Source organism: Phallusia mammillata, chromosome 6 (assembly GCF_965637545.1).
Source record: "Phallusia mammillata chromosome 6, kaPhaMamm4.hap1.1, whole genome shotgun sequence".
NCBI lineage: Eukaryota > Metazoa > Chordata > Ascidiacea > Phlebobranchia > Ascidiidae > Phallusia > Phallusia mammillata.
The window spans coordinates 23,265,689-23,286,988 of NC_137257.1; the positions used below are offsets into that span (position 1 = coordinate 23,265,689).

At 38.7% G+C, this 21,300-nt stretch overlaps 1 protein-coding gene, 1 long non-coding RNA gene and 1 pseudogene across 2 annotated transcripts; 1 reads left to right on the plus strand and 2 right to left on the minus strand.

Annotated features, from left to right (window-relative positions):
• The first annotated feature begins 6,131 nt into the window (after positions 1-6,131).
• Positions 6,132-6,778, plus strand: LOC145233201 (uncharacterized). Its single transcript, XM_080097879.1, has 2 exons — positions 6,132-6,609; positions 6,701-6,778. Exons 1-2 carry the CDS (start codon positions 6,276-6,278, stop codon positions 6,763-6,765), a joined length of 399 nt encoding a protein of 132 aa, XP_079954005.1. The 5' UTR covers positions 6,132-6,275; the 3' UTR covers positions 6,766-6,778.
• Positions 6,779-15,166: 8,388 nt separating this feature from the next.
• Positions 15,167-17,257, minus strand: LOC145234517 (uncharacterized; annotated as a pseudogene).
• Positions 17,258-19,419: 2,162 nt separating this feature from the next.
• LOC145234671 (uncharacterized) lies at positions 19,420-20,844 on the minus strand. The gene is made up of 4 exons (XR_013861315.1): positions 20,459-20,844; positions 19,956-20,107; positions 19,748-19,839; positions 19,420-19,660 (listed from the first exon to the last, which is right to left on the minus strand). It is a non-coding gene; the product is annotated as an uncharacterized LOC145234671 (long non-coding RNA).
• Between the last annotated feature and the right edge of the window lie 456 nt (positions 20,845-21,300).

Below are 21,300 nucleotides of genomic sequence, written 5' to 3' on the forward strand. Positions count from 1 at the left end.
TACGTTTCCTATTCGTTTTCATCGTCCTACATTCAAAGAATTCGCCTAATAAGATCAGCAAAACATCTATCTGTGTGGACTGGTTGTTGGAGGCTATTAGGAATCGCGTTTCAATTCTCTCCTCGTGTGACGTTCCGCGCTATAACCGGGGCGCGTTCACGGGACGTTACAGTCAGTTTAGGTATTTTGGTGTTTAAATGTTTTCATTTTTATACTCAAGTCTGCAAAAATGCCTGCAGTGTGTTCTTTGTATGGTTGCAATTCGAGAGGGAATCAGAAGTCCAGCAAAATGACACGTTTTCGCTTTCCAAATATAAAGCAATTGCGGTCAGCTTGGATTAAATTTGTTAACGTGAAAAAAATGGAAGGGACCAACGGAATACAGTGTTCTTTGTACATTTCACAAATAAAATGCAGTATGACAGGGGTATGGCAAAAGTTCTGGTGTTAAAGCCAAATGCTATTCCATGTATTTACAAGAACAGTCTTCTTCAGCAAGAAATGCCATTGAGAGCAGCTGCAAGAAAAGTAGCCGCACAGCGTATGGTATGCTTTAGTTAATTTTTTTGTGACATAATCTCATTTAACATTATAGTCTTTAATATTACCATTATGTTTTTCTAATTTAGTTTATTGTCATGCCATTTACTTGGTTTGGGTGAAATCTTTTCATGGAATTTTATCATCGCCGAGGTCACGCAGCCGATTCTTGGCGCCGATTTCTTTCGACATTTTGGTTTACTTATTGATCTCAGTCGAAATAGATTGATAAATGCCAAAACATTTGACAGCGTCAAAACTGGCATTTCTAACACTGCCGCGCTTGGCTTGTTTGCCGCAACCAACAACAGAAATGAATTTGAAGCTATTTTTATGGAATTCCCAGCTTTGCAAAGTGCGGTATACAATGATGCTTCCTTGAAACACAACGTCAAGCACTACATTGTTACCAATGGTCCTCCCGCTTATGCCAAAGCTCGTCGGCTATCTCCAGACAAGCTAAAATGTGCTAAAGCAGAGTTTCAAAACTTGTTGGATTTAGGGATTGTTCGCCGTTCATCAAGTACATGGGCCTCTCCACTGCACATGGTGCTCAAAAAGTCTGGCCAATGGAGGCCATGTGGCGATTACCGCAAGCTTAACAAAAGCACTATTCCTGATCGCTACCCAATTCCTTTAATACAAGATTCTTCAGCTAATCTACATGGTGCGACAATTTTTAGCAAGATTGACCTTGTCAGAGCATATCACCACATTCCGGTTGCTAAAGAGGATATTTCCAAAACCGCAATTATCTCTCCTTTTGGATTATTCGAATACACACGAATGCCCTTTGGCCTCTGCAATGCTGCTCAGACGTTTCAGCGATTTATGGATGAGGTGTGCAGAGGTTTAGATTTTGTTTTTGTCTATCTCGATGACATTTTGGTTTTCAGCCCTTCGGCGTCTGCTCACCGTAGACATATGCGTTTGCTTTTCAAACGGGTTCAAACCTATGGGATTGTTGTAAATCCTGACAAGTGTGAATTCGGATGCACAACAATAGCCTTTTTGGGACATCAAATCACCACCCAAGGCATTTCTCCACTCTTAAACAGAGTGGAAGCCATCCAAAAATTTCCTCAACCAACGTCCAAGAAAAGTCTAAGAGAATACTTGGGACTAGTAAATTTCTACCATCGATTTGTTCCTGGTGCCGCACAAATTTTGCATTCCCTGCACCAGGCACTTACAGACACAGAGAAAACTTTTAAATGGACAGAGGATTGCACAACTGCATTCAAGGCATCAAAACAAGCCCTGGCAAAATCAGTGATGCTTGTTCACCCTAAGGCTGACGCGCCTACACGAATCACAACAGATGCTTCAGGCACTGCGGTTGGCGCTTCACTGGAACAACGCCACAACGGGGAATGGAAACCAATAGGTTTCTTTTCAAGAAAACTTAAACCCGCAGAAACACGGTACAGTACCTTTGATCGCGAGCTTCTTGCTATTTATTTATCTATTCGCCACTTTCGTTATTTTGTTGAAGGCAGGGTGTTTGCTATTTTTACTGATCACAAGCCCTTAATTCATGTGTTCCAACGAAACTCTACTGCATTGTCACCTCGACAAGTTCGCCATTTGTGCTTTATTTCAGAGTTTACTACCGATATACAGCACATAAAGGGTAAAAGTAATTTTGCTGCTGACGCATTGTCGAGAGCCAGCATTAATGCTACAACATCATCTGCAATTGATTTCGCTCAAATGGCACTTGCACAACAAAATAATGAAGAAATTATTGCATATCGCACCTCGGTCACGTCACTTATTTTGTGTGATGTACCTTTGTTTGGAACAGAGTTAACGATTCTTTGTGATATTTCTAAAGGCTACCCCCGTCCTATTGTACCCTATGCGCATCGTCGCCAAACCTACGAGGCGATTCATAATTTGTCACATCCAGGCATACGTGCAAGCCGTAAACTGGTCTCAGACCGTTTTGTATGGCATGGTTTAAACAAAGATGTTGGTAACTGGGCACGAACCTGTCTACAATGTCAAAAAGCTAAAATCCAACAACATACAGCTGCTGCTTACAGCTCCTTTTCACTGCCAACCAGAAGGTTTGCTGCTATACATGTGGACATTGTCGGACCTCTTCCCGTTTCTCGGGGATGCACTTACTTATTCACGTGCATCGACCGATTCACTAGATGGCCAGAAGCTTTCCCCATGACTGACGCAACAGCGCAGTCTTGCGCAAGAGCTCTACTCTCTTGGGTCTCACGTTTCGGAACGCCTCAGACCATTACTTCAGATAGAGGTCGTCAGTTCGAGTCAACACTTTGGGCCAACCTTAGTATGTTATTGGGTGCCCATCGACAACCAGCAACCTCCTACCATGCCCAATGTAACGGCATTGTGGAACGAATGCATCGTCAGCTAAAAGCCGCTTTAAAAGCACGCTTAACAACCACCGATTGGATGGACCATCTTCCACTCGTACTGCTCGGAATGAGATCTGCTGTTAAGGAAGATATTGGATGTTCAACCGCCGAATTGGTGTATGGTGGAACACTACAGTTGCCCGGGGAGTTTTTCACGTCGTCAACTGAACCACAAGATCCAACGTCGTTTCTCTCAAAACTACGAGAAGCAATGAGGGATTTGCGACCGACCCCGACAACCTGGCATCGACATTCTCATAACAGAGTGCCCAGCTTATTACGCAATTGCAGTTTTGTTTTTGTTCGAAACGATGCGCACCGTACACCCTTACAATGTCCCTATGACGGTCCATTTAAAGTTATCCAAAAGCACGCTAAGTACTTTTGTCTTGAAATTAATGGGCGACAAGACACTGTGTCAATTGACCGTTTAAAACCCGCCCATATTGAACAAAGTTTTACGTCGCAAGAATTTACCAATCGTGTTGTACCTGTTTCTCCTCCTATCGTATCTCCCCATCCAACAGTGACGCGCTCTGGTCGTGTTATTAATTTACCTTTGCGTTATCGTGTATGACTTGAACACTGGTGGGGGGTATTGTAGCGTATCTTTAAATTACACGCGACTCGCGACAGTACTTGCGATGTTGGATTGTGTGCACGCTTCATTCTATTCAGTGTCTCGCAATAAACGGACGTAAAACAAGCGTGCCTACAACCACAACAACCATGCCACCTTAAAGTTTTTAAAAATGTTTGTCAAGTTTTGGAAAACTGTTAATGTAAGACGACCAGGTACAGACATCAGATTTAGGGATCCGTTGAGAGTTATTATCAGCTCATGTGATGACAGTCGATTAACTGATTTAGAAAAGCTGGCCGAAGATGTAAAAGGCATGACAAGTCTTACCAAACTCAGGGAGAAGCAGTTATCAATAGACACAGGGAGTGCTTTTTACCAAACATGCCACGGACTAATATCCCTTACTAAACTTCTTCTTCAGACTACTCATGAATTTGTTATGCTTGGAAATTTCTCAACAGACCCATTGGAAAAAGCATTTGGTAAACTCAGACAAGGATGTGGTGGAACATATTTTATTAATACCCAACAAGTTCTTGAAAAGCATGTAATCATGAAAGTCAAACTTACACTGCAACGTAATATTGACATTGGAACTTTTGAAATGAGTGGCCATAATTGCTCTATGTGTACATACCAATTTTCTGAATCCGACCTGGAACTTTTAGATACTCTGCCAGCAAAAGAGCCCAGCATAACTTTTGATGAGATGCAAGCTGTAGCGTACATAACTGGTTACATAATTCGAAAAGGGGATGACTTCAATTTGAATGACACATACATTTACTATGAAAAATATGGTTCATTTACACAATATTTAAACAGAGGAGGTCTACAAATACCCAATGATATGTCATGCCAATGGTCTTTATTTTGTTATTTGATGTTTTCTAAAGTTAAAAGCAAAGTTTGCAGAAAATCACTTAGCAGGATTTTTAAAATTGTCAATGAATATTATGATTTCGGGATGAAAAAGGAACACTGTGACATTCTTAGCAACATACTTTTAAACAACTGGTGTAAAACAGTTACACCTCACTTGGGACAAGAGCCTGCACAAAAAATATTGAAGTTGTCACAAAGAATGAAGAAATAGCTTTCAACTTAAAATTGGTATTGTCTGTTTATCGCTTCCTGACATGTTGGATTGCATTGTTGTTCTTTTTGTCTTTGTTGTTGGTTGTATGTCCACCTTATCACTTTATATCCCTTTGGTCCTTAAATTTCTTCCATACTGCACATCACTTTCATACATTATAGTTGAACAAATGTGGAAAAAAATACTGCCATAAATGTTTGCTTACTGTTCCTTGAATGTCTACGATCAGTCAATACTAATCCTTAGAGTCTTACATTAATGTCCAAACTAAAAGTGAAAACATATACTAATATAATACAAATATATATCGCGGTGGCAATAAACGCCAGTTTAATTAACTAAACATTGCATAAAAAGACCTACGTTGTGTTAAATATTATTTATTGCGTCCTAACAAGAAAAATTTAAACGCAATCCAAATAGTTTCTTTGCTAAAAAAAGGCTTTTAAAAACTTCAGAGTTCAGACTACAGAGACTATCGCTAAAAACTGATTCAAAACCATCCGCCTCCAGTTTCGAGTCAAGCGTGACCGATGTCCAGGCATGTAATAGAGGGCGCCATGATCATCACTAATTTCAGCAATTCGTCTGCAGCACGGGCGCAAATCCCGGGGGGGGGACATGTCCCCCCCAAAAATTTGGTTGGGGGGGACTTCCATTCATCTGTCCCCCCCAATATTTTTAATACCCTTGAGATAAAAATAAGATATAAGTCTATTGTTCAATATCACACAAATCTAACGACATAATACTACTTCATAACCCACATTGTTGTCAACAATGGAACTCAATCGAATTGTTTGATGTCTGTGCAAAAAGCTTGACAGTGCATTTGGTTGATGGAATATTTGCGGCACTACAAGAATAATGTCTCAAAACGTTAAACAACTTAAAGTTAGCAAGATAGAACAGTATTTCGTTTCCAACGCAGCGAGTGGAAAAACAAACTTGAGGAAAGTAGATAAGGTCAATTCTACAGTGCCTGAAAGTGTTTTACTAGAGAAGGAAATGAAAATACTCAAAGGTAAAACCAGTTCCACAACAACAGATGGGGGAAGCAACTCCTGTTTAACAGAAATAAATTCTGCGGATCTTTTGTCACAATCCTGCCCGAACCAACCAGACGATGTAAGCCATTTGCCAGCAAAGAACTGCGGCGTTAGATTTTTAAAATTTCAGACCTACTGGTATGTTTTATTCCCGTGGATCCATTGCGTACCAGGTGGTAATGGGGTGCTCTGTTTTATTTGTTCAAAAGCAGACAAACTGGGTTTGTTGCACGCAGTTCAAAAAAAAGAGCCTGCGTTTATATCAGACGGTTTTCGAAACTGGAAAAAGGGAAAGAGTTCATTTGATTTGCACCAACTAACAGAAACACATACCTTTGCCACCATGCAACTAGATGCCATAAAGCGGAAGTCTGTTGCACTTCAAATAAACACAGGCTTTAACGAACAACAAGCTGCCGCCAGGCGATCGCTGATAAAATTGTTCGTCTTTGCGATATTTGTTGCGACAAGGTCTTGCTATCCGAGGCCATGACGAGGGAGAAGGAAATTACCACCAACTCCTAAAACTTCGTGCTGAAGATAGTGCCGAGTTAAAAGAGTTCCTCCAGCGAAAAACCAACTTCACCTCATTTCGTGGTCAGCAAGAAATGACACAAATGTTCAGTCACTTTATTTTACGAATTTTAGCGTCTAAAATTAAAGCCAATGGTATGTTCGCAGTGATGGTCGACGGCACACAAGATATTTGTGGAAGTGAGCAGGAGTCTGTTTGCATCCGCCATGTCGATTCGGAGCTATGTGTACATGAAGATTTTCTGGGTCTGCACAAAATGCAGCAGACAACTGGAGATGCAATTGCAAGGATGATTTTAGACGTTCTGACTCGATTTTCCCTATCTGCTGGTCAAATACGTGCACAAACGTACGACGGAGCCTCAAATATGAGTGGGAAGTACAATGGGTGTCAAGCCGTTATTAGCAGTCAGTACCCACTCGCTACATATTTCCATTGCCAGTCACACTTGGCAAACTTGGTTATGCAGGAATCAATTGCAAGTTGTCCGTTTTTCAGGGACGCCGTCCAATGGGTCCATGAACTCGGCGTGTTATTTAAGAGATCTGGAAAGTTTAAGGTAATGCGACGTAACTATTTTATGTTTTTTTTGTTTGTGATTATTGTCGGCAATTTTATCGGTATTGGAAAATAATTCTGCTGTAACTGTAAGTCTTCGCAGCATGTCGGAGGGGAGTACAGATTCTGCCACCAAAGCCAATGCTCTTTTGAATCGTTTCGAGAAAACCGAAACATTCTTAGCTTTATACCTTGTTAAAAAACCAATAGCTCTGCTGGAACAACTAAACAGCTCGATGCAGGCATCTTCTTCACATTTATCAGGTAGTAAATTGTACCAATTTTTAGACACAGAATGCTTAGGTTTGTATGTTATGCAGGTTCAATAGAGGCTGTAGCGACAACAGCGAAGCAGATATAAGTATTTCGTGACCCTATAATGTACACGAACCTTTTTGGTGAAACAACAAAGATATCAGCGAATTTGGGGCTTGATGAAATTTCTGTGCCACGCCGTCGGCAGCCGACACCGCGTTTCGCTGGATCCTCACCGCACTTCCATGCCAAATGTGCCAAAGACCATTACAGATTGTTGTACGTTGAGTTTATTGACTGTTTACTTGGGTGTTTGCAGAAACGGTATGATGTCCGCAACTCAAGCTTCCAAACATATTTGGAAATCGAAAATATGATAATGAAGGGCACAGCAACAAATTTAGATTTAATTTCAAAATATCCCGAATTGAATGTAACTCAACTATCTGTACAGTTGCCGATGTTTAAGCAGCACACGGGGGCAAGTTCTGTAAATGAAGCGAAGTTAGCTTATCGCGCTATGAGTTCCGAGCTACGCCAGTTATTCACGCAGGTATTTATTTTGCTCAAACTGCTTTTGGTGTGCCCTGTCAGCTCTTGTGAATGCGAGCGAAGTTTTTCAACACTTCGGCGTCTAAAAACTTGGCTGAGAAGCACGACTACCCAGGTTCGCTTAAATCAGGGGTGGGCAAACTTTTCAGTGCAAGGGCCGCATTCAAAAATTAATAATCTTATCGGGCCGCATGGTTTTTCACCAACGGCCGCCAATTGCTTGCTTGTTGTTTTGTTTTAAAACAACTGATGTAAAGAATAAGGTTTGTATCATATATATACCATTTAAAGTCGCCTAAATTGCTCTGATTAACAATTTCTAACTTGTGCATAAGTTTAGCTGAACGGAGCTAACTGTTTATGACGTCATAAACTGTATTGTGACGATTTGCAGTGCCCGTTTTTTTCGCATTGTTTGTACATAATAAGCGGATAAAAAGCCTGGCGCATGGTTACTAGACTGGTAATCTTTTTTCCTGTCCCACGAAATCTGTTTTAGCAGTTTGAAAATCAAAATATTTAGCAAAATAGATTGCGGCCGCAGGTTGTGCACCCCTGCGCAAAATTATTACATAGTATATTTTCAGCAATATGCAAATACGTTTGTTCATGATTGTACAAACATTGGTTGAAACGCTACAATTGTAATTGTTTCAAAAAAACAAGCGTTTGTTGCAACAAAGGCGAAACCACGTTTTTTGTTGATAAAGTCCTTGTTCCAAAGTTTGGGCGTCAACAGTGCAAAGTGGGCTGTATTTGAAAACGTGAATCGCTTTTACTTTTATCGAACGAAGAAATTGTGTCAAGTGACGATTTGCATAATAACGTGGCAGGCTAAAGCACGTGAAAAGTATCTGTGTTTAGTTCCAAAGTATCGTGCGGGTACAGATACTGCACATGATATTGGTTTTGGCAAGTCGCACCCCCGGTATTTTTAAAACTCTGCGCCTGTGCTCATAGTACTATTCAGCGTTACTCGGAAACATTTGGCGGGCCGCATGAACTCCTTTGCCGGGCCGCATGCGGCCCGCGGGCCGTAGTTTGCCCACCCCTGGCTTAAATCATCTAGCTGTTTGTCACGTGCATTCAGATTTACTCGATCAAGTACCGGTTGAAGAAATCACTAAAGAGTTTGTTACTGTTTCGGAAATTCGTCGAAACGTGTTGGACATGTTTGACAACAAAACTGATTATGTGTCATAGATTTTTTCGTTTGTTATTTTGTTGTTTGTTTACAATACACAAAAATGTTAAAACTTAAAATCTGTTTTCTTTTTTCCTCCTTGCGTTTGCTGCAAAGGTTTCCAGGCAACGTATTATCTGTTGTCAAATAAAATCTTTTTGGTGACGTCATCTACTCACAGCAGTCATAGGTCCCCCCCAATAATTTTGATGGATTTTCGCCCCTGGTCTGCAGACAGTGTCATTTGACAAGGGAATTTTGCGAATTTCGTCACCATACTTTTTTCCATGTACCCAGGGTTCCCGCGGGTATGGAAAACCTGGAAAAGTTATGGAATTTAATTTTGTGTTTTTAATGCCTGGAAAAGTTTTGAAAAAAAACAAATTTTGCAAAAGTCCTTGAAAAGGTATGGAATTTGGATGTCTCGAAGTACAGTTTACGGTTTCGGCATACGAAGGTGTACTAAGCGTCAGCATTTTATACATTTCATTAGCAGATTGAATATTTCAGAGTAGCCGAGTCAGAGAGGTTTTATATTGAGAAATAGAGCCTCAACAACAAAACGGCTGGATGATAGCAGCAACGTTGTTTAAGGCTTTGTGTAAGACTGTTAGGTTGTTAAGGAATAAATATCATGTTACATGTTTTGGAAAAAAACGCTGTTTGTTCATTTCTCAAAAGCTTTTCATCTTCTGAACATATTTAAAGCAGAGGCGTGCAGCATACGGCCCGCGACACCTATTTTTGTGGCCCGAGCAGACTTCAAAGTACTCTATTAATTATGAATATTTTTTACTGTTAGAGCATGGATTAATGCTATTTGTACACCATCACTGGTATTTTTGACTTTGTACACGTCACACGGTGGTATAAGGTTTTATCCACTGTGACGACATATTCCCGTTGTTGCACCATAGTGTGCGTTATGAAAGAACTGCTTTTCTAGCAAAGATACAGTAACATGATTTATAGGTGCAGCAAATATATTGAGATTTATTCTACGAAAAGGTTAGCATATATCCCATTGATCACAGAGTACTCAAAGAGTAACTTGATTGTGTGCGCTTTGCCATTAAATAAACTGTTTAAAAAATGTATGTGTTGCTTTATTGTCTGGCCCTCAGCATTTTTTAACTGTAAGTTGTGGCCCACTGCGATAAACAGTTCCACGCCCCTGGTTTAAAGGGTGACGAGTAACGGGCTCAATCAGTGGAGGAGATGCCATACGCACTGCAGCTAAACCGCTAGTCAAACTTTTCGTGTTGCGTGGTCAATTAATTAGTTGCCGGCTATACTTGCTAGCTTATTGTAACAGAAGGGTAACAAAGGAGCAAAAGTAGTTTGTTACAATATGTGTGACGTAATAAATGCCTTTGTGGAACAGTATTGTTGGAATTAGAACACGGGCACAGTTCATACATTAGTGATCTGAAGTAGAGTCTTGGGTGGCGAAGGTTGCAGGCAGAGTTAACGTCTTTAAAAGTTTCATTAGTTTGTGTTTTATCAGTTTTCCTTCCGTTTTGTGATTAACTTTGGTTTGTCGTATTAGGCTTATTTTCTTGATTGCAATGCCTGGAAAGTGCATGTTTAAAAATTCGTGGCTTGTAAATAAGGATTATGTAGCATGGCTAGAAAAGGTTGAAAGCTGCAAACATAAAGCCCGCTGTAAAGTTTGCCTGACGACTTTTGACATTTCCAACATGGGTGAATCTGCCCTAAAAAGTCATAAGTCAGGAAAGAAACACGTATCAAACCTCGCGCACAAAGCAGCATCCAGTGTAAGAAAGGTCACAGATTGTTTTTCGACTCCAAAATCTGCTGATGCACGCTTGCCACTCGCCAAATATGTTCGGTCAGATGTACTGAAGACAGAAATACTGTGGACTTTAAAAGTAGTTACATCACACTTCTCGTTTCGTTCTAGTGAAGGTGCCAATGAGCTTTTCGCTTCAATGTTTCCAGACAGTGAACTGGCCCAAACGTTTAAATGTGGAGAAAACAAAACATACTACCTCGCTGTTTTTGGCATTGCACCATACGTATCAAATCTTTTCACAGACAGAATTAAAAAAGCCAAACAGTATGTCCTTCTTTTCGATGAAAGTCTCAAAAAATCAATGCAGGAAAATCAGTTGGACATCCATGTGCGTTACTGGGACTTTGACGCTGTTAAAACCAGATACATTAGGTCAAAATTTTTGGGACATTCTTGTGCTGTTGATATACATCAGCATCTTATTGATGCAGTTCAAACCTTAGGTCTGCCTAACGTAAATTGGTTGGTATTCAATAAGCTTAGTGCGGAAATCGAAAAAGAAAATATCGCTAAAAAGCTTTTAAACACTGGAAGTTGTGGTATCCATATTGTCCACAATGCTTTTCGCAAAGGATGCACTACATGTGGGTGGTTTATTGAGGAACAACTTTCAAGCATATACTGGCTGTTCAAAGATGCCCCTGCTAGATGCGAAGACTTCAAATCTCTTACGGGATGTTCTCTTGTGCCAAAAAATTTTTGCAAACATCGCTGACTGGAAAATGTGTCAGTGATGGAACGCGCCTTGGAAATTCTGACTTTCCTAAAGCAGTATGTAGCGGGTGCACTGTCTGCAAAATTACCTGTTCCAAAAAACAAGTCATTTTTATCTGTAAAAGAAACTGTGAAGGACTTGTTGTTTGAAGCAAAGGCGCAAGCGTTTCTTTCTATAGCTAAGGAGGTCGAACCTTTTCTAAAAGATTATCAAACCGATGCTCCAGTTTTGCCTTTGCTTGCTCTTGACTTTTTTAAGATGGTAAAAAGTTTACTGTCACGGATAATTAAAGATAGTGTTCTGAAAGATGTGAAAAAACCTTTGGATTTAGACCATGTTGATTTGAAAGATGAGCTAATTTACAAAGACATTTCCAATGTCGATGTAGGCTTTATAGCAAAAAAATGCATACGGGACCTAAGGTTACGAGGGAAAGTCACTGACTTACAGACTGCTACTTTTAAAAAAGAATGCAGAAATTTTGTCAAGAGCATTTTACTAAAATTGTTGGAAAAGTCACCATTGAAGCATTCACTTGTTCGTCACCTAAATTGGTTGGTTCCGGAAATTATTGTGTCACAGCCAACAAAGTGCAAAAGTTGCTTGGCAAGGTGCCTTAATGTTCTTGTAGTGTAGACCCAACTTCCTGCGACAACACATTGAAGCAATTTGTAATGCTTATTGACGAGGCTCTTTCCGGACCCATTTCAAACATTCTAAGCGAATTTGACCCGCAAAAAAATCGTTTGGATACCTTGTATCATTCTATCCTGTCTGACAAAAGCAAATACAAAGATTTGTGGGATGTTGCTCAGCTTGTCCTTTGTCTATCGCACGGCCAAGCCTCAGCAGAGAGAGAGGCTTTTCCCTAAACAAGGAACTGGTGTGTGAAAATCAACAAGAAAAAAGTTTGGTTGCTCGTAGGCAGATTATCGACTACGTAACAGACGTCGGAGGATTAACCAAGGTTCAGGTAACACAGGACAGGTAAAATATGCTTCCAGTGCCAGAATGAGGTACAGAGAGTATCTTGATAAAGCGAGGAAAACGGATGTAAGTTTAGAGAGGGGTAAAAAACGTCAGTTGATTGAGAAGTAGATAACATATCTACAGAACAAAAAGCAGCGATTGATCGCTGATATAAAAACATTAATAACAGCTGCAGATGAGTACGCCCTAAAAGCGGAAAAAGAAAGCGACCTCGCAGATGTGGCAAAGTCCAACTCACTTAGACGAAGTGCAAACGAAAAGGAAAAGATTGTCGATCAAACGGTTGAAGATATTGAGTCAAAAAAATCGGAACTGCAGTTAGTTGTTTAACTGCTGCTGTTTGACTTGTGTTCTTTTTTTTAATAAAACTTTTACAAAGCGTGAACTGTGTGCATAATGTTTAACATGCAATCTAGTTGCCCCACCACAGGTGAGGCGAGAGAGGGAGTGATCGGACGTTTTTTAAACGATTCAGCTCTGTGTGATACGGAACAGCGGCTCCACACACGAGGCTTAAATAATAAAGCAGTTGCCTATCTTGTCGCATTTACGCAATTAAATAGCGCTATTTGTCAAAGTGTCAGGTGTTTTTAAGACTATTAACTTTATATTTGTTCTGATAAGAAGTTACAAACGGATTGGTTGTTTTTAGCGCCCGTTTTATAAGGTCATGGAAATTTGCGTTTATTTTCTTGAAAAGTTTTGGAAAAGTCATGGGATTTATGGACGAATATTTCGCGGGAACCCTGTGTACCATTTCTGACATTTTAACAGCTGCAGGTAAAACGAGATCTTCCCCAACCATAAAAGATTTGCCGGATTTGGCTATCAAGTAACTTGCTTCAAAAGACGCGTGCAAGTACTTTTCATTCACAGTGAAATATTTTTCTGTAAGGTGCTTGTTACGGACAAAGTCACAATATTAAAATATGATTTCTATATTTCCTTTCCCAAGTGCAACCATGCGTTACGTCTATTCCCAAGTGCATTGTCTTTGTTAGTTTTGGGCCAATCCTAACTTCTAAATGTGTCATGTGACTAAAATGTGCTTGGACTTAGCCACACCTTGTTCTAAAAGTGCAGTTTCTATGTATTAGTGCAGTAATCTGTTAGAATCGGGCTTAGTTTAAATGTTTATGTGTTAACCAAATGTCAGCAAGTTTACAACTATGTTAATGTCTAGCTATGTGAAGTGTTTCTAGTAACTTTTCGTTTGTTATTGTTGTTTGAATGTTTAGACGATAAAACCAACACCATAATGTCAAGCACCTAGGTACTGTGACTTTCAGAAATCTCAACTGTCTCAACTTGCTTGATTTGCTCCATTCGGTATAGTCTTGTCATCTACTGTGGCGCAATTGAACTGTTTTGGATACGAACTGTATTTGTTGTCATTCGTGCACTGTTCTTGCACCTTCATCGCCATAATAGAACACTGAAACCCACAGTTTGTGCAGTCTAGAGGGCAGTTGTGAATTTCTGACTCATTGTACCTGATGATGGTACCAACGAAGACATTAGCCTAGGTTTGCCTAAAGTGAGCTTAGGCCGTGACTAGTCCTCAAATTTTGGACGTCACAGTGCTTATGTTTTTTGGAAGACCTTAGAAGTCTTTCAAAATATTCCTTTGATTTATCAGAATCTTTTGGATGCTTGGTTTTAAAATGCCGTTTTAATTTGGAGGGTTTCATGCTTTCCACAGCCAACGTTTCATTGCAAATTAAGCAAAGAGGTTTCTCCACTCCATCAATGTCACAACAAGTAAACCCGTACTGCAAAAATGTTTCATCATATTTTCTTTTTGTCTTTTCAGCTGTTTTCTGCGTACCTTTGATGTCTTCACACGAGTTTAAACCTAGCCATTGATCCATCATAAAATGAACACTTTTTGCGTTAAACTTTAGTTCAAATTTTAAAGCAGTTGGCTACAAAAAAACTTAGCTTTCTAGAAACCAAATGAGAGCTTTCTAGAAAACCAAATGGCGGGTGAACGGCACTGTGACATCAAAGCGAATTACGTAGTACTTGCTATTACTAGTATATACAATATAGCAAGAACCTACTGGAACGTAAAATGTTAGGTAAAAATAGTTCGTTGTGATGTCATAACTACTTTAACAATATCAATGGCAAAGTGCAGAGTAACAGCCAAGCTATTAATGACAAAGGCATAACAACAACTTAACGATGACAAAAACCGGCCGAGAAAACAATTTAGTACGCACGTATACCATTTATTGTGACAACGACATAATAACATCTTTCGCGACCCCAAAATTATATTCCGCGACACCAGTTGGGGTCGCGACCCACAGTTTGAGAAGCCCTGGTATAGTCAACCATTCCTTTGTGATTTCCAAAGTGTCCACACAAAGCACAGTGTCCACAAGGTGCAGATGAGCCCCCAATAGGCATGGAACTGTTTTCCCCGACTTGCGCTAGCCGCCTGTAGCAGGTAAGAAGGTTTCCGAGTGTTGGTGGTCGTTTGTATGTTGTTGTGATATTTTTACCAAACTTCGGTCTTTTGCGGAAGGTTGGAGTAGTGATGGGAACCTCGTTGCCCAAACATTCAGAGCCTTTTGCGAGCTGTTGCCATTCGAGGGTGGGAATCTCTATTGACATAGGGAAGCAGGATAGTTTGGTTTGATACGCAATTTGCAAAGGCTGGCTCTGAAATCATCGTCCCGTTCGTTTAAGCGCCGTAGTCGTTTTGACTCTCCATGTATAATGGACTTAAAAACGGAAGGAGGGTGGTGGGACCATCCGTTTAAAAATCGCCGGCCGGTTGCGGTGTCTTTGACGTAGTCTGTTGTTTTGAGTTTAAATTTATTCTGTCGGCTAATGACGTAGTTCACATCTACAAAATCACCTACAAAAAAACGTTTAGAAAATATAGTACCATTTTTAAACATTGAATTTGTTACCGTGCAAACAATAAGACAAATTCTGAGGTTCCCTTGGCACCATCAATTAATTGAAGACATTTTCCCGCCTTCAACTAAACACGTCACTGGCTAAGCTTTACTTTCATCTATAGTAATCAACATATATAATGATCAAACCATATGAGTAAACATTCAACTTACTTTGGAGTAGGGGTTAAGTTTAATGTGGGATTCTGTAAGCCTACACCTGCTGAGCAAAAAAGTTTTTTTTTTCTTGAATATGACCCCCACAATATGTTTTTCAACACATAAACTCCACCAGGCTTTTTGAAGACAACAAAGAATTTTTCGTGGTCCTAATTTTAAAAAATAACACCTTAGCAAAGATGTTTAACTGCAATGAACAAAATACTGACCTTTAACAAATGTGATGGGTCTGAACACAAAAATATTGGTCTCTCTGGGGCATATGGGTTGGGTGCTACACACGGGTTGTTTGGTGAGTAGTTTGACTGACTTACAAGTTAAAAAAAAAACGATTTGCTGAACAACCATCACATATCACGGCATGAATCTGAACATTACGTGATTCACACTCCCACAAAAGGGTCCAAAACAATAATGACAATGTAACTGGAGCAGGGCTGCCAATGAGAATTTCAACAAAACCCAAGACTCACAGCAAAATAACCCAAGAATTTAAATGAAAACCCAAGAATGCAAAATGTGGTTAGAAATGCAATTAATTAGGAAATTTACTCGTTTCATTGAAAAATATTTGACAATTTACAGTCCGGAAATGCAACTTTACAAACTTTTGGTAGGAAATGGTCAATGCAAGCAAAGGGAATATTATGTTCAATAAAATATGCAGCAATAGCCAGTTCACTCTTGGCTGTTTGATGATCATCATCTGTTTTCTTTTTCATAAAATTAGTAATGTCTACAGTATATTTAAAAGCTTTAAAACTTCTTTGATGGTTCGCAGTTTTTATGTTTAACGAACATTGATCTATTTGCATTTTTGAGTGTAACGATTGCTTTCACTGTACACTTATCTAGAAAGAATTAAGGTCTAGAATAGAGAGAAAATAAAAGAGATGATAAAATGGCCCAAACAGTGCAGCTACCCGAAAAACTTTTCCCGTTAAAATAGTTCTTACATATATCTATTTCATCAATAAGACTCAAAACCCAAGAATTGCTATATTTTTCAAAATAAAACCCAAGACGCCAAGTAAAAACCCAAGCTTTGGCAGCCCTGAACTGGAGGAGTGGACTTGGTTGGGTACCATCCATGCCACTGGAATTGATATCTCATGGTGAAGGGAGCGTAGATAAAACACTGAAAGTACTGTATTTGTAATTGTTGTTGCTCATTAAGCATTAATGCAGAACACAGTTACCGAGAACATGACTAGCTATGACAGGATCAGATTAATTTCCAACATCCCCATAATCCACAAATCCAATTAGTTTACCATGACGAATGAAAAGATTTTAACGTACTGTCAACGGTCAAGCTGTTACATTAAAAAAAATCTTAAGCAATAACTACTTACTTTTGATTTCATCCATAGTAATAAATGCAGGTAAAATACTATGTTCTTGCATTATCCTATCCTCGTCATTTATTGCATTAACATTTAAACCAGGTTCTTTTGAAAAGCTGTTTCCGTACAAAATAAATGTATTTTCATAAAATATTGTAATATAGGTTACCTACCCAGCTAACAATTTGACGTCGGCTCGACGTAGATTTTTGGTCAAGTTTGGTCGATAGGACGTTGCGACAAAACGTCAATTTTACGTAAAAGTGTCGACTCCAGAATACGTAGATAGGACGTTGGAAACTACGTTGTGCATAACGTAAACCTTACGTTCAGTAAACGTAACTACGAACGTTGTAAATTACGTTCTTAAAACGTAAATTTGCAACGTTATTTTTACGTAAAAGTGTCGACTCCAGAAGACGTAGATAGGACGTTGCAGATAACGTACATTCGTGACGTCTTTAAAACGTAAATCGTGACGTTCGTTTTACGTAAAAGTGTCGACTCCAGAAAACGTAGATAGGACGTTGTAAACAACGTTTTGCCATGACGTTTGTTGCACGTCTAGTTAGACGTCAATACGACCTCATAAAAACGCGTCTCCATGACGTTGTTGAATTACGTCAAATATGCGTTGAACCAAACGTAATAACGAACGTTCAAAACTACATTTGTATGACGTAACTCATGACGTCATTTTTACGTAAGAGTGTCTACTCCATACGATGTATATATGACGTGGTAATTTATGTCAATAATACGCACAAATAAACATGAGTACGACACCTAACAACGCCGATCCTAATTACGTGTTGACATGTTTGCACTTTTAATTACAATGTTTAAAACGTTTGCAGCTTTCTAACTAACGCTAACAATTAAACATGCCAAGGAATCAAAGTAGGAATATAATATTGATGGTGAAAAATCACAGTAGTACAGAATCAAAAAGGGTTAGCAGTAAATAGCAAAAAACGGCGAAAAAGTATGGCATTCACTGAACAATAGACAAATATGTATGACTCCTAAAGAGTTTGTAAATACTATTAAGGTTTTCGTTGCATTGTGCTAAAACATTGCCTTATAATATCTGTTTGACATGGCTTGTTCATAATACAACACAATTATAGCAGAAACAAATAAACATTTCAAATAGTGCCAGTAAAATATAGAAAAATTCTAAATCAAAGTCCATGGCAATCTCTGCCTTTAAAAACCAATCTTTACTTCTCACATCTGAAGTCAAGGATGTTGACAAAGATTTCCGCGCTTCCACTCTGCAAATCAAATTTGTCGATGAGATTAGTCCTTCAGGTATAATTTATTGCAGCATATGTCAATTTTGTGAGTAAAGAACAACATGAGGTTGCAGATACAACTTTCACATTTATAACAATTTCCATGCAAAGGTATTAATATTTGACTTGTAAATGTGGTATTCAGGCAGCTAGACAATCATTTGACCCATTTTGGGGATGGTGTGTCAATTGTTGTAAGGTAAACAAACAAAAACAAAATCTTATCTATTAAAGGTTTGGGTAGCAGGTGTTCATGGGCGGATCTAGACGGGGGTGTTTGGTGTTTTGACACCCCCCTCAGAAATTTGCCGGGCTCCCATTTTGAAAAAGATGTGCGTTTCAAATACGCTAAACGTTCCGTTGACCGCTGCGTGATTACAAGGAGTCGTTATCTTAAAGCAGTGCGCCTTCATCATTTTGTATTGGCTCAACTGTACTAAATGTAATGTATTAAACTGTTTTCGCATTTAAACAATGTTAAATCCGACTAAAATGTTTCATGCTAAATTGTTTATGACCTACCAAACACGTAATTGTTTGTCACAAATATTCGATCGATAAAAATCGAACCATGTTGTTAAGGTACATGTAATTGGTAACTTGCCAATGCTTGGCATTTTTTATGCCTTGTGTAGTAACCGACTTTATTGCATTCGCAACGTTGCGCAACTTAAAAGGTTACCCTTCGTTTCAAAAAGGCGTTCAGTCCTTTTAAAGTTCTTTTAAGTAACTAATGTATTTTGATTACCTGGCAGTCACGTTTATGCAGTTTTGTTGAGTAAGCTAGATAGCAGAGCCAAGAGCGATAATTGGAAATTTTAATGATTCCGCTAAAATCTATAGTTCTTTTGTGTATAAGATAACTGGTAATAAAAGATTCCGCTCGCCTTTGCGTGCCAAAGTTGCGAGTTAGGTTGAAGTCTTGTGCTTTCTGGTTCGGACCTGCTTGCAATTCTGGATAAAGCACTCTGTCTGCCACTTAACGCGTCGTTTTAAACTAGTAGACGATTTGCAACGAAACAAGTAACCTTAAATTAAGTATTTAGCTTTGGCGTGAGGCGTATTGTGGTATAAACGCGTTGATTTTTTTAGCACGCATTTCAAATGTGCATCGGGGTAATAGTACTCAGGTCTCAAACCGTGGAGACGATTAAACAGCAAATGGTGCGTCCATGATAATAAACCAGCTTTTCCCCAACCCCAAATCTCTGTTGCGCATTAAGCACTGGGTAATTACAAAAGTGATTGCGACCGCAGCTTGTTTGGTGCGTGAGTGACGTCAAGGTTATGACGTTTTTGGAAAGGGGAATACCCAAATCGTCAGTACCGCATTAGGGAATTTCCCAAATAATTGTTGGACACCCCCCTTAAATTTTTTCTAGATCCGCCCCTGCAGGTGTTATTTGATTGTTTCAAACATTTTCTGCCAAAAGACCTTTTAAGGACAAACAACCAACATTCCACACTGTACACTGCTTCATATTTCAACACTCCAGCATACTAAATCAAGCAAATAGGGCCAGAGCTTGGTCAGTCTTTGGGCCAGAATAAAATTAAATTTGTACTGTTAATAAACTTACTTTGTATTCAGACTAGTTTAAGTTTTTCTCTTCTGGTGCTTCAGGAATCCAGTGTTTTGCTTTGAACACCAGACTATAATACAAAAAAAAGTCAAATGTAAATACTGTGTACAAACTCAATAGGGTTTTGTTACACAAACTTCTGCAAGTAGAACTATACCTTTTGCTGTCCTTTGTTTGTTCCGATAATTTTTGTCATTTTCCAGAGAATATCGCAAGGAAACGGACCTTCCAGGTTTGCCAAAAGTATACCTAAAAATCACAAGCACTGTTGTAATTGTAATGTTCATGCAGCAATGTAACACAGATTTTGGCTTTAGAGTGAGATTTGCACAAAAGAACTACACATAAATTAGTTTAAAACTTACTAGGATTTATTAAAAGATTTCGTCTTCAGTTTGCTTGCAGTCATAAGCCTCTAGTTCTTAGTTGCCACTAGATTGGGGACTTTAGACAGATTTTGCATTGTCACAAGTTTCCTTTTTTCTTCATCATCACTCCAAAATGTGTAACTTGTTGGCTAAAAAACAAAAACACCAGTAACTGGTAAATATAAAAAAATATTTCTATTTTTGGAAAGCAAAAGTGCCTCAATTCCAACAACTAAAATAGCAAGTTAAAAAAACTATCTGCAACTACTCATTCATTGCGCTACACTTTTTTTTACTATATGACAGAATGAATTTGCAAACAGCAGCAAAATCCTTGATATACATGACCAGCATTAGATAATGATCATTTCTAACATATTTATTCTCATGCATAAAGAGAAGAACAGCATGTAGGGTATTTTTTGCATATTAGAACATACATTGCATTCTGTATCATTTAGGCTAAACACATATACAACTATTGGCTACTTAAAACTTACATAAAACTGAACTGATCCATCTGTAGGTGTTGCAGGGCAGTAAAGATACTTTTCACACATGGGTTGTTTATGTACTAATGTTAAACAACCCTTTTGTGGTCTTCAATTATTTTGAATTTTTCTTTCCGACGACCAAAATGACAAGTATGTGTGTCTTCAGCACAAAGTAGTTTTATGACAAATTCACACAGGTTTAGTGTGTATTATGTAATGAATATTAAAACTGCAATTGTAGATAAAAAATGATTTATTGATTATGATGGTACAGGACCTAATTAAGTATAAGTGTATGTCAAATACAATCTATAATTTTAGTATTAAACTAACTAATTTCAGTTGGCAATTTTTAACATAATGTATACATTATATAGCCTGCTTTCTAGATCAGCTTTAGCTTACTTTTTCACAGATAGCACAAAGGTGACTTTCTAAGTAAACATATCCAAACCATTGAAATAGCAGGTAAAATAGTTAATTTCTTTACTGGAAAAATGAATAACACTGCAACATATTACTGTAAACTAAAGTTCAACATTCAACTGGTGCCCAGCAAACACAATACTCACATTCTTATTCAAAACATACCTATCTGAAATAATACAACAACAGACAGACATCTCCAAAATAGTTCAACTTCAGGCAATTCAGGCCTACAGTCCTGTCAAACTAGGCGCAAAAACTGACACCTCTGGAATAATTTATACTCACACTCGAACTGCATTAATCGTAAGGAAAATAAATATAAATAAGGAAAATAAATCCAAGTTTTACTGACTAACACGCATTATGGATTTCTGAAGTCCACAACACGGACAACGCCTCTACACCTTTTGAACGAAGTA